General features: G+C 34.1%; 1 protein-coding gene across 5 annotated transcripts in view; it reads left to right on the forward strand.

Annotated features, from left to right (window-relative positions):
* The window catches only part of PALS2 (protein associated with LIN7 2, MAGUK p55 family member), a 107878-nt gene that overhangs the window by 80538 nt on the left and 15063 nt on the right, over positions 1–12277 (forward strand). For all 5 annotated transcript variants that reach the window (XM_060107870.1, XM_060107869.1, XM_060107871.1 and 2 more), the window contains exons 6-8: positions 8539–8670; positions 10526–10625; positions 10962–11030. In XM_060107870.1, coding sequence (XP_059963853.1) covers positions 8539–8670; positions 10526–10625; positions 10962–11030 — 301 coding nt within the window. The remainder of the gene's footprint in view (positions 1–8538; positions 8671–10525; positions 10626–10961; positions 11031–12277) is intronic.

The following is a 12277-nucleotide window of genomic DNA, read 5'->3' on the forward strand; positions in this document are numbered from 1 at the left end:
CTTCAGGCATAATTGTGAGGATAAAAAGGAACCACCCTCAGATGATATATAGATTAACAGATGATATTACAAATATCTGTTACCACAGATGATAAAAAATCTTCAGTTCTCCTTAAAGAAACTAGGAATAAACAGTATCTCTGACTTTTTTTTTTTTGCTTTATAACAAATTTAATCAGTTATACATATACATATGTTCCCATATCCCCTCCCTTTTGCGTCTCCCTCCCACCCTCCCTATCCCACCCCTCCAGGCGGTCACAAAGCACGGAGCTGATCTCCCTGTGCTATGCGGCTGCTTCCCACTAGCTATCTACCTTACGTTTGGTAGTGTATATATGTCCATGCCGCTCTTTCACTTTGTCACAGCTTACCCTTCCCCCTCCCCATATCCTCAAGTCCATTCTCTAGTTATCTCTGTCTTTTAAAGAGGTAAATATATTTGCAAACCAAGGAGTGATGATCCACCTTAACAGTCCTAACGCTCAGAGGTCTCTGGCAGCAAACACTTTTACCATTACCAGCCATGCTGAGACAAAGCCCTTGACCGAAAGGTCACCCCAATCTTAGACCAGCTTGGTGTCAACAAGTTTTCAAGATCCTGGCATAAGCTGGATGGAAAAGCTCCACTTGCTATTGGGGAGGAGGGTGATCTTGTTCAGAATTTTGATGAGGCTTCCAACAGTGAAGCAAAGGGAATTGACCACTTCTTTGAAAAAAAAAGAAAGAAACTTCAAGAATTTTGACTCCTAAAAAATTTTGTTTAGGATATAGTGAAATATCAAAACCTGTAATATTTTAAATTCTGAGGCTCTTGGACACTGCTGCTTTTAAAATTATTGTTTATACAGTTATTTATTTGCAGTTAATTAAGCCAAAGAAGCCAGAACATAAAGTTTTAAAACAAGGATTAATAAAGTCATTGCTTTGTTAAAAAAATTCAGAACTAGAGAAGGATGTTCATTAGCGCCACTTATGTTCAGTATTTTATGGAAAGTTCCATAAGTGCATGAAGAAAAAAATAAATTAATTATGGAAGCAAAAGACTTGGAAATGAGAAAATAAAATATTATTTTCAAATAGTAAGATTTTTTATTTGAAACCCCCCAAACTATAAATTATTAGAAATCATTTAGCAAGATACTTGAAAATAAGATTAATATACAAAAGTCAGTTGCATTTCTATATGCCATAAGTAAACATCTAGAAATTAACTAGGATATTTATAATAGAGTCAGAGAATGTCACATTTATGTCTAGGAATAAATCTGACAAAAATATTCAAGACCTCCATGCACAAAAAATTAATAAGATCTAAGTAAACAGATATATCGTGTTCATGGACAGGAAGACAATATTATGAAGATATCAGTTTTCCTTAAATTGACTTGTAGATTCAGTTCAATTCCAGTGAAAATTTCAGTAAGTTTTTTCATGGTATTTGATAAGATGCATAGCCAAGACACTTTTGAGGCAGGAAAGCAGGAAGAAGGGGCTTATTATTAATGTGTAGGAATTAAGATAGGTGGTATTATTGGCTTAGGACTAGACAGAATGAACAATGGAAGAGAGAGTTCAGAAAGAGACCTACACACATACATTTCTTTGATATCTGACAGAGATGATATGTCTTTCAGTGAGAAAGACTATTCAATGAATGAAATTGATTATTCACAGGATAATATATGAAACTCTACATACACAAATCAAGTAAAAGGGGATAACATGATCAGTAAACATATGAAGAGATATTAAAAGTCACAATGTGAGATACCATTTTATAACATTCAGTTGGCAAAAAATGTAGCTGTGAATATAGAGTATTTCTTCTACATTGCTGGTGGCAGTGCAAATTGGTATAACCACGTTGGGAGGAAAAAGGTTTAGCATTATTAGGGTTGAATGTTTACATATACTAAGACACATAATTTCTTAGAGCAATATGTATAGCTAGAAACATGTTAACAAGCATGTCAGTTCCCCAAAAGAGTACATGCACAGAGCATGATACTGTCTATTTTAAGTTTTAAATAACCATATATATATACTTTTACAGATTACATATAGGTTTAATAAAACTATACAAAAAGGAAAGCAAGGAGTTTGTGGACACAAGATTCAGGATGAGGGTTACCTTCATTGTTGGGAAGCGAGGGTGGTGGGATGGAATGGAATGTGGGCAGGAGGACCATGTAGGTTTCTAGCCTCTGCTTTGAGTGGCAAGCTCATGGCTTTTATTATATTTTTAAAACTAACAAAATAAAAAAATAAAAGCAGGCCTTGCATGAACTAATGACTCAAATGTAATGTCAATTAAGAATTATTAGTAGTATGATTTCAGAGCAGCCAGGTTAATAAATTTTTTTTAATGTATTTTTTTTAACTAACAGAAGCTTAAATTTGTGGCCCACATATGGTTATTTACCATACATAAGTGTGAACTGCCCCTGAAAGCTTTTTAAACCAAATATATAATCTAGTTTCCTTGCTGATCTCAAAATACGTTGTTTGTGTGTGTGCATTTGAATAGGCTGAGTTCATACATTGAAAATCTTTAGAAAAAGAACATTCTCCCTTAATTATCTGTTACTATTGTAGAGAACTTCTTAGCAACTCTGATCACTGCATTCACTACCTTGTCACTTACTCTGATGTGCAAACTCAGGTGGACCTGAAACTATGGTTTGAGACTGAGAGTGTGTACGCAGCACTTGTACCATGTTCAGCCAGCACATTCCCAAACGAATTACCAGCCTCCTTCTGATTTACGACAAAGGTCATGATTGGAGATGTTTCTCCAGCCTTTCATCCATTTGATGATTTTTCTTCTTCTGCTAATTACTATCCTTTGCATAGGCGCAGCATACTCCTGTGCAATATTTTATTTTGTCAGTACTTTGACTAGTTTTAGCTTTCCTTTTTAAAGGTACCTTTGAGGTAAAGTTTGTATAAATAGCATATACTTAAAGCATACAGTTAATAAATGTGGACATATCTATTATGTACCCATGAAACCCTCAACACAGTCGCGACAGTGACAGTATGTATCACCCCCAGAAGTTTTCTTGGGTCCGCTGTAATCCTCCCCGCCTGCTCCTTACCCCCAGCCCAACCTTCATGCCAGGCAAGTACTGCTCTGCTTTCTGTCACTATAAGTTAGCTTACATTTTCTATATTTTTATATAAATGGATTCGTACAACATGAATCCTTTGATTTTGCTTTTTTAAAAAATCTGACTTCTTTCACTCAGCATAATTATTTGGGGATTTATGCATGTTTTTATGTGTATCAGTAGTTGATTCCTTTTTATTAACAAGTAGTATTCTATTGCATCGCTGTACCACAGTTTGATTATCCACTAACTGGCTAATGAACATTTTTGTTGTTTCCAATTTGGGGCTATTATAAATAAAGATGCTATGGACATTTACATGTAAGTCCCTCAGGTAAATTACCTAAGAGTTGAAGTACCGGGTCATTTGGTAGGTATATGTTGAACTTGTAAATGGCCATACTGTTTTCAAAAGTGGTTGTACTGGGCTTCCCTGGTGGCACAGTGGTTGAGAGTCCGCCTGCCGATGCAGGGTACACGGGTTCATGCCCCGGTCCGGGAGGATCCCACATGCCGCAGAGCGGCTGAGCCCATTAGCCATGGCCGCTGAGCCTGCGCATCTGGAGCCTGTGCTCCACAACGGGAGAGGCCACAACAGTGAGAGGCCCATGTACCGCCAAAAAAAAAAAAAAGTGGTTGTACTAATTGCATTCCCACCAGGACTATAGGAAAGTTGCAATTACTGTACATCTTCACCAGCATTTGGTGTGGTCAGTCTTTATAATTTTAGCCATTCTAATAGGTGTGTCATGGTGTCTCATCATGATTTTAATTTGCATTTCCGTAATGACTGCTAATATTGAGCATCTTTTCATGTGCTTATTTGCCATGCTTATGACTACATTGGTGATGTCTTCAAATCTTTCATCCATTTTTTATTGAGTTGGTTTTTTCCTTATTATTTAGCTTTGAGAGTTCTTTATGTCTTGATACAAGTACTTTATCGAAATTATGATTTACAAAGATTTTCTCCAAGTGAGAAGGGGCTTGTCTTCATTCTCTTAACAGTAATACAAAGAGCAGACATTCTTAATTTTGATGAACTCTAATTTGTCCATTTTTTTTATGGATCATGCTTTTGTTCTGTGTGAAAAAATCTTTGTACAACACATGGTTATAAAGATTTTTTCCTATGTTTTCTTCTAAAAGTTTTATAATTGTGTACTCTACATCGGGCTCTGTGATCCATTTACACTGCGTTTTTATGTAGGGTATAAGATATGGATCAAAGCATTGGTTTGGGGTTTTTGTTTTTGCATGTAGGTATCCAATTTTTCCAGTTTCTTTTCAGTTGTTAAAAAGAGTCTTTCATTAGATTTGGACATTTTTTGATTGTTATTACTTGGAATATTTTTTCTGTTCCTCTGTTACTCCTGTCCTTTGGTGACACCAGTTATACATGTTAGGCTCCTTGAAGTTGCCCCATAGCTCACTGATACTCTTTTCATTTATTCAGTCTTGTTTTCTCCCACTTTTTCATGTCGGACAGTTTCTATTGCTTTGTCTTCAAATTTATTATTATTTTTTCTAAAATGTCTAATCTATTTATCATACCCAGTGTACTTTGCATCTCAGATATTTTTGTTTTCATCTCTAGAAATTTGAATGGAACCTTTTTATATCTGCCGTGTTTCTACCTAACATGCCGAATCCTTCCTCCAGCTTCTTGAACATATGACTACAATATATAAAGTTTAAAATAACTATTTTATTGTCCTTGCCTACTAAATCAGTCCCATTTGTCATTTCCAGGTCACTCTTAATTGGTTCATTTTTTTCCATATTTTAGGTTGTATTTTCCTGCTTATTTGCATGTCTGGTTATTTTTGATTGGCTTCCAGATACGAATTTTACCTTGCTGAGTGCTGGATATTTTTGTATTCTTAGAAATATTCTCAGGTTTTGTTCTAGGATAGTTACATTATGTGGGAGCAATTAGATCCTTTCAGATTGTGCTTTTTAAGCTTTGTTAGGTGCAACCAGAGTAGGATTAAATCTAGGGCAAAACCCTTCCGAACACTGAATGCTCCATGAATTATGAAGTTTTTCCACTCACACTGGTGATAACAGAAACTATTTCTGACCCTTCATGACCTCCTGATATTGTTCCCCATAATGCTGATTCTTTACCTGATCATACTCATGACATGCACTGATCAGTATTCAGCTGAATGCTGGAGGGAGTCCTCTAGTTCTTGAGCCCTTTCTCTGTGTAACCCTTTCGTCACTGTCACTCTGTTCTGTGCACTGTAACCCCCTTGATCTCCCTGTCTCTCAGCTCATCTCCTCAATTTGGAGACCACCAGGCTCTACCTAGAGTCCCCCTTCCTGGGTTACAACCTGCAAACTTTTTCTGTGCAGTTAATTGGGGCAATTGTGTAGTTCATCTTGTTTATTTCCAGTTTTTAGGGATCACTGTCTTTGTTGTCTGATGTCTTGACAAACATTTCATATGTTTTGTCCAGTATTTTAGTTGTTTCAGTTTAGAGGGTGAGTCCTTGTTACTTCTCTTAGTCAGAAGTGGGAGTCATTTTATCTCTACTTTCAGTACCATAAGAATTTAATTTTTGAATAGGTGAATCATTCCCATGGTTCTAGAAGTCAAGAAATAGGAATATGTATTCAGCTGAAATCTCCCTCCTAATCTACTACCAGTCTAGTCCTCACCCCCTATTGTTAAACAGTGAAGATTGCTTCCAATCTTTTGTGATTAGGACATATTCAATTGTTAATAGTCTTCTACATAAGTCATTTTGCACATATCTGAGTAACACTGCTGTTGAACACATTCCCAGAGGTGGATTACTAGGTCAGAAGTTTTTTGCATTTATAATTTTGATAGCTTTGCTGAATTGTCCTCCCAAGGGATTAAACCAGTTCTTCCACCAACCTGTTAGGACTATGGGCCAATAGGCATTTTCCTATCTACAGAATGTTATCAAATATTTGGATTCCTGCTAATGTGACAGGAAGGAAATGTTATTATAATATAGTTTTAATTTGTATTTCTACTCTGAGTGAGGTTAACATCTCCTCCTGTATTTAAAAGCCATTTGTACTTTCTTTTTTCTCTTCCTTCTACTTTAGATTGTTGGTTACTCAGTTCTGTTAGAGATAAGAATATGAGATTGAAATATATTAGCCGGTTGTATTTAGTAACTTCTTAATAACCAATGAACAGTTAACATCCATAGCCTATTAATGAAACACTTTAAAATGTACTTAATAAAATACAGTTATACTAAACCTAGTCAAAACTCTGTGATTTAAAGGTCATTACAAAATGTTTAGATCAAAGGTTGGGTTCATTGATTTTTCAGACAAATTTTCAAAGTTCAGAGTAAAACTAGTTTAATCTGAGTTTTTGAGCTTGAGAGTAATGTTCCAAAACTAATTTGGTTAATGAAAAAATAAAATTCCTTCTTCCAGAAATCTTTTACATTGGAGAGATGTGGTTTGTTTGACAAATAATGACATTTCCAGAACAATTTGATGAGAGTAGGGAAATGAATATTTGAAACTTGGACTAACTCAGAAAGTCTGAGCCTTTTGTTACAAAATATATTCTGTCCCACAGATAAGAATAATAAACACATTCATGGTTAGATGACAGGATCCTCTTACTATTAATTCAGTGCAGCTTTCTTGAGAAGTAAGGAGTATCCAAGTATTTTTACAACTTTGCATATCCATCCTTCTTCTCTGCCTCATCTCAAACGCCTCTAACTTTTGCTTGTATCATTTTCAGGTGTTATAGCCTATGGACAATTAGGGAAGTAGTTGCTTTACCAAATGAGTGAAGTAAAAATGGGCCAGTAGTTTGTTTGTATTTTGTTAATTTATTATCAGTTTAAAGTCTGGCTTTATTTATGCAATGAAAAATGTATTTTTAGAGTTGCATCAATATGGAGAGGCATCCATCACACGTCCGTCAGGTATGATGTCATTCCAGGACATTCTCTGGTACTCTGTTTTTCTGTCTTATCAGCCAGCTAAATTTACCTTAATTACACTTAATCATTTTGGGTTTTTTCCATTGCCAAAACATTGAGCTGCATGCCATTGTCAAGTTAGCCAATTGTCACATTTTAGCGATCTTAATACTGTTTGTATGCTTGCCTTTGAGATACTTCTAAAATTGTATATCAGGAAAAAAATTATTGGCTTACTGATTTTTTAAGCATTAATATTTAGCCTTTCAAAAGTTATTGAAAATATTCTGAATGCTTTGTATCAAAATCATCTAGTTGTAAGTAACTAAAATTTTGTCATGTTCCCAAATTTAGTTATTTTTAAATTATTTTAATGTGCATCCATCACATTACATTTTAGTACACTAATAATGTAATATATCTGCTTGTGTTATTTGAATATCTTGTTTGGTTATATTTATAGAAGTATGATAAATAGAAAAATAACATTGTTATTTTGACTAATTATGTGCTTTCCTGCTTGCTAGTTTACCTGCTGATTAATACTAAGTCAGTTCCTTAGCAGATAAAATTTGAATTTCTATAAATATGCCTGAAAAAAGTCTGTATTAAGAAAGTAATTGCTCTGAACTTGCCATCAAATACTGAAAATGCTTAACTTAATTAGAATTCAAATTAAAATTAATAAACTAAATATTTTGGATATTGGAGATCATAACTAATAGTGGTAACTGACATACTTTTATTAATAAAACAGATTTGAAGGAAATGTGTGTGGTTAAATGAATTTAAATTGGAAAATAATTTCAAGGCTTTTTCAGTATTTGTCTTACAATTAATTTAATGGTGATCATTTACATCAAAGCAAGATGATTCCAGAAAAGTATTTTCCACACTAATTTTGGCTAGTGTGAATCTGTGTGATTAAAGATATATGTTATTACCAGGGATGAAAGTGGGTTGTATTTTGTTTTTTGGTTTTTAAGTTTAATAAATATATTTCAGGTCTGATTTCAATATGAACTTTTAGTATGTAATTTTTGCTTCAGGAAACTTTTAAGAAGTCAATCCTATTATATCTGAAATACATGCCTTAAATCAGCTGCATATATTAATTCAGAATGTTAATTAGAAAGTAGCATTTACTTGCATAAAAATTACGCAGTGTTGGTTGGAAAATCACATGAAAAGATTGGGAGAAAGAGTAAGGATGGTGGAAGAAAACAATTGTCAAACTCCATTGATTTACAATTAGAAGTTAAAAATAGAAACAAAAACTTAATGTAGTACTAACATTTATTTCTTATTTTCTTCTCTGATACCAAATTATTAATGTTCTAATAATTTTATACTTATTTAAAGAAAACAAGTTCCTTAGTTGAAGTGCTTAATACATTGTCAGTTACAATTAAATCACAGTGCTTTGAAAAAGATTTCAGAAATCCCGTGACAAATGATACATCTCTAGTATTTTTAATTGTGCTGTGTTTTAGGTATTTGTGAAATGTCATTTTGATTATAATCCATACAATGATAACCTGATACCCTGCAAAGAAGCAGGATTGAAGTTTTCAAAAGGAGAAATTCTTCAGATTGTAAACAGAGAAGACCCAAACTGGTGGCAGGTTAGTATGCTTCTCAAAATTTCTTCAACTGCCTTTTTATTTTTAATCTTAGATCTGGCCAATATCTGAATATTCAGGAAGAAGGTATTAGCATTTGTTCCAATGATTTTTCCTGCATGAACAGCTCCTGCTTCATGGCTGCTAATTTTGTGGACAGAAGACCAAATTGAGAGGGAATTTGTGAGTAGCTGTTAATAAATGCAGAATTAACTAGCCTGTGGTGCTCTTCCTTTGGTTTAGAGACTAGACCAGTCAGTTCTTCCACATGTGATTACAGTAAAATATAGTATTGGGTAGGAACAACTCACTTGGGGGTCATCCCTTTTTAGTGTTTGTTCCTCTTAACTAGGAGTCTTTTACTGTAGGTAGAGTAATCTCCCTCTTGTCTCCTCTATGTATACATTCACGACAAATAAAATGTAATTTCTTAAGGCCTTAAATCCATTTGCCCACGTCTTCTCAGTAATTGAGAAATGAAGGCTTGCTTTATCATCCATGTTGTTTGGTATTGGATTGAAATCTGTGTGTATGGAAAGGGATGTGTGTTATCACTGTCTTTCCCCCCTCCATTTTCCAGAAGATGTGCGTGATGGTCTTCCTTTTCCTTTCCACTAATACAGTTTTCAGAAAACTCTAGCATAAGTAATAAGTCCGGTTTTGTAATTGTTCACATCGACTAGCAACCACAGTATTCAGAACTGGAGAAACAAAGTCTAAAATCTCTTAAACTGTAAAAGCAAAAGAGAGTCTCACTAAGGAACAAAGTGTGAAAGAAAAGGACCTGGTACCTAGCACTAAGTTCTGAATTAAATGGAGATCTTAGTAACTCACATTAGCTCTAATAAGTTATATTGACTTCTAAGGGGGAATGAATTATAAGAACAGTCTTGCTAATATGTCCTTAAATTTAAATTAAGACATTATGATGTATAAGGGCACAGTGTGGTGAGAGAACTAAGAAATGAGTAATTTAAATGGAATCCATGATTTCAAGAGGTTTCCACTGAATTTCTTAGAACTCATCTAAAAAAATCTGCTTTCTGTGGCAGTGTCCTTTTTAAAACTTTCCCAGTTTTCTCTTTTTTCCCTTCTCTGTTAATGCCATCTCTTAGTTTTCTCTTCTAACCCTGTCACCATTATCTATCTCAATCTCTTCCTGCATGTTTGTCATCTATTACTCTAATTGTATTTTTCAGGATTTTAATTGCTAAAAATGATACTGGATTTTTCTGTGCTAGCTGTAAGGATAAAGTCACTAATATTGTGGGATAAGCTGTTAGTAGCCAGTTCTCCAGGCACTATTTTGAAATAGCACTTCTTTGGCTTTCGTTTTAAGTTAGTTTGTTGACAGTAGGTGAGGTTTTACCTATTTTAAACTTACTCCCCCTCAGGATATTCAGATTCCTGGTAGCATGAACTAAACTCTCCACTCTGTTCTCCCAGTGCTGTCTCTCTTTTTTTTTTTTCCCCATTGATTTGGCCTCAGGAAATACCAACGTAGTAGGATTATTGGATAACAAACACCTAACTAGGTGCCAACACATAACAGCATGTATTCCTTTCCATTCTCACTAGTTTAGTATTATAAATAAAAAGTTTGAGTAATTTAAAGAGCCTGTATACCTTTGTATTTTGGTCTAAAAATTCACTACTAAATAGCACACTGGTTAGGTACCCATTGATTCCTTGGTACTAAAGTGTTTCAATATCCTGACGATGCCATGGATTTAAATATCAAGGTCAATTTCTTAAGATCAAATGTGATTTTTTTAACTGACTATTGCTTGTCCTACTTATTAGAATGTGGTCTCAAATTTTGATCACTGAGATATACAATTCATTAATTTGATTCTAGGCTAGCCATGTAAAAGAGGGAGGAAGCGCTGGTCTCATTCCAAGCCAGTTCCTGGAAGAGAAGAGAAAGGCATTTGTTAGAAGAGACTGGGACAATTCAGGTGATGAACCCGATACAATAAGTAACAAGTTGTCCTTTGTGGCCACCTTTCTTTGCCTCTTTCATCTGAATTAGCTGATGAATTTATTTAAAATATATCTAGAATTAATCCCTCTCATCTGCTTTAGTGTACTGCTCTCAAAAGTAAACTTTTTGTTCCCTTTTTGCCACCTGCTGGTATTGTATCAGAATTCAGTGGCTCAACTCACCCCTGCCTGCTTCTGCTTTGTAGGATGCAACACTGGGAAGATAATTCTCCCACCCCTATAGAACACCACAGGGCAATGTATATAGTCTGACATACTGTTTAAGTTATGTTTGCCTTGTCATCCTTCAGGACCTTTTTGTGGAACCATAAGTAGCAAAAAAAAGAAAAAGATGATGTATCTCACAACCAGAAATGCAGGTATGTTTTAAATATATTTTTGAGAAATCCAAGTAAAGTATGAAATAGCTTTATATCATTACTCAGTGTGGCATACACTCTAAATGTATAATTTTAAATGAATTCAGATGAGTACCCAGCTGCAAGGGACTGCCATGTGAACACTTGGTACAGTAATATACAGGCATTATTTAAATCCTGATATATATACTTGCACTATCACTAGTGAGCTTTATTTTATACTCATAGTTTATAATAAAATGAATTGGTTAGGATTTATGCTTATATTAATGAAGAAACAATGTGACAATTGAAACTATTGGTTCAAGAACTTTGATAGAAACTTGTGTCATTTCTACAGAACAGAATGCCTTTATAAAGATAATAAAAGAGTTATGATTAAGGGCAACCATATTCTGCCATAACATTGTCCATGATACTTTTGGAAAAATAATACTGGACCAAACAAATCTTAGCCTGATCTAGTAGGATTCTTTCTTAAATCTTTTAGACTTAAAGAAAGATAAATATGACACCTACCACAGTTATTCCTTTCAGTTATAAAGGCTGATAGGAGTGAAATGCAGCTCTTTGAAGGCTCTGGAGGCTTACTCAAAAGAACTGATAATTTTAAAGTGCTTTCTTGACTTCAGAGCTACCTCTATATTGGTAATAAACTAAACAGCACATTAGAAAGGAAATAATCTAATAATGTACTATAATAATAACATTATAATAAGGGGAAATTAGACTCTCCCTTAATCTATTGTGGAGAAATTGTGCAAAGAAAGTGTTGCTGTTAAGATAATAACCTAAGGAAGAAGTGTCATTACTATAGATTGAGAGTTATAGCCATAATAATAGGTAATATAATATTTCAAATCCTCTGGCTTTATTGTTCATTAAATATATATTCTTAAAGCTTTCTTGCAAAATGGAAAATTTCTAATTTTCCCATTGATCATAATTTTGGAATGTGTTTCTACTGAAAATAGTTAAGACCCAACATTTTATTTTATACATAAATTTAGAATCTTAATATTTAAATGTTAGTATGTTGTCTATATGCATTTTATTAATCAAACTAATATTTGCAGAGTTCACCACACAGTATTTATTCATTTATATCATTGGAAGGGGATACTCATTCTATGAAACTTATTTAAGCAGCCACTCTAAGTGTACTGCTATCCTCCATATTTGATACTCACTTTTTAGTGGAATAGATTACATAAACTAATTTGCAATTTGATTATATTAAGTAATTA

Source organism: Mesoplodon densirostris, chromosome 9, assembly GCF_025265405.1.
Source record: "Mesoplodon densirostris isolate mMesDen1 chromosome 9, mMesDen1 primary haplotype, whole genome shotgun sequence".
NCBI classification, from domain to species: domain Eukaryota; kingdom Metazoa; phylum Chordata; class Mammalia; order Artiodactyla; family Ziphiidae; genus Mesoplodon; species Mesoplodon densirostris.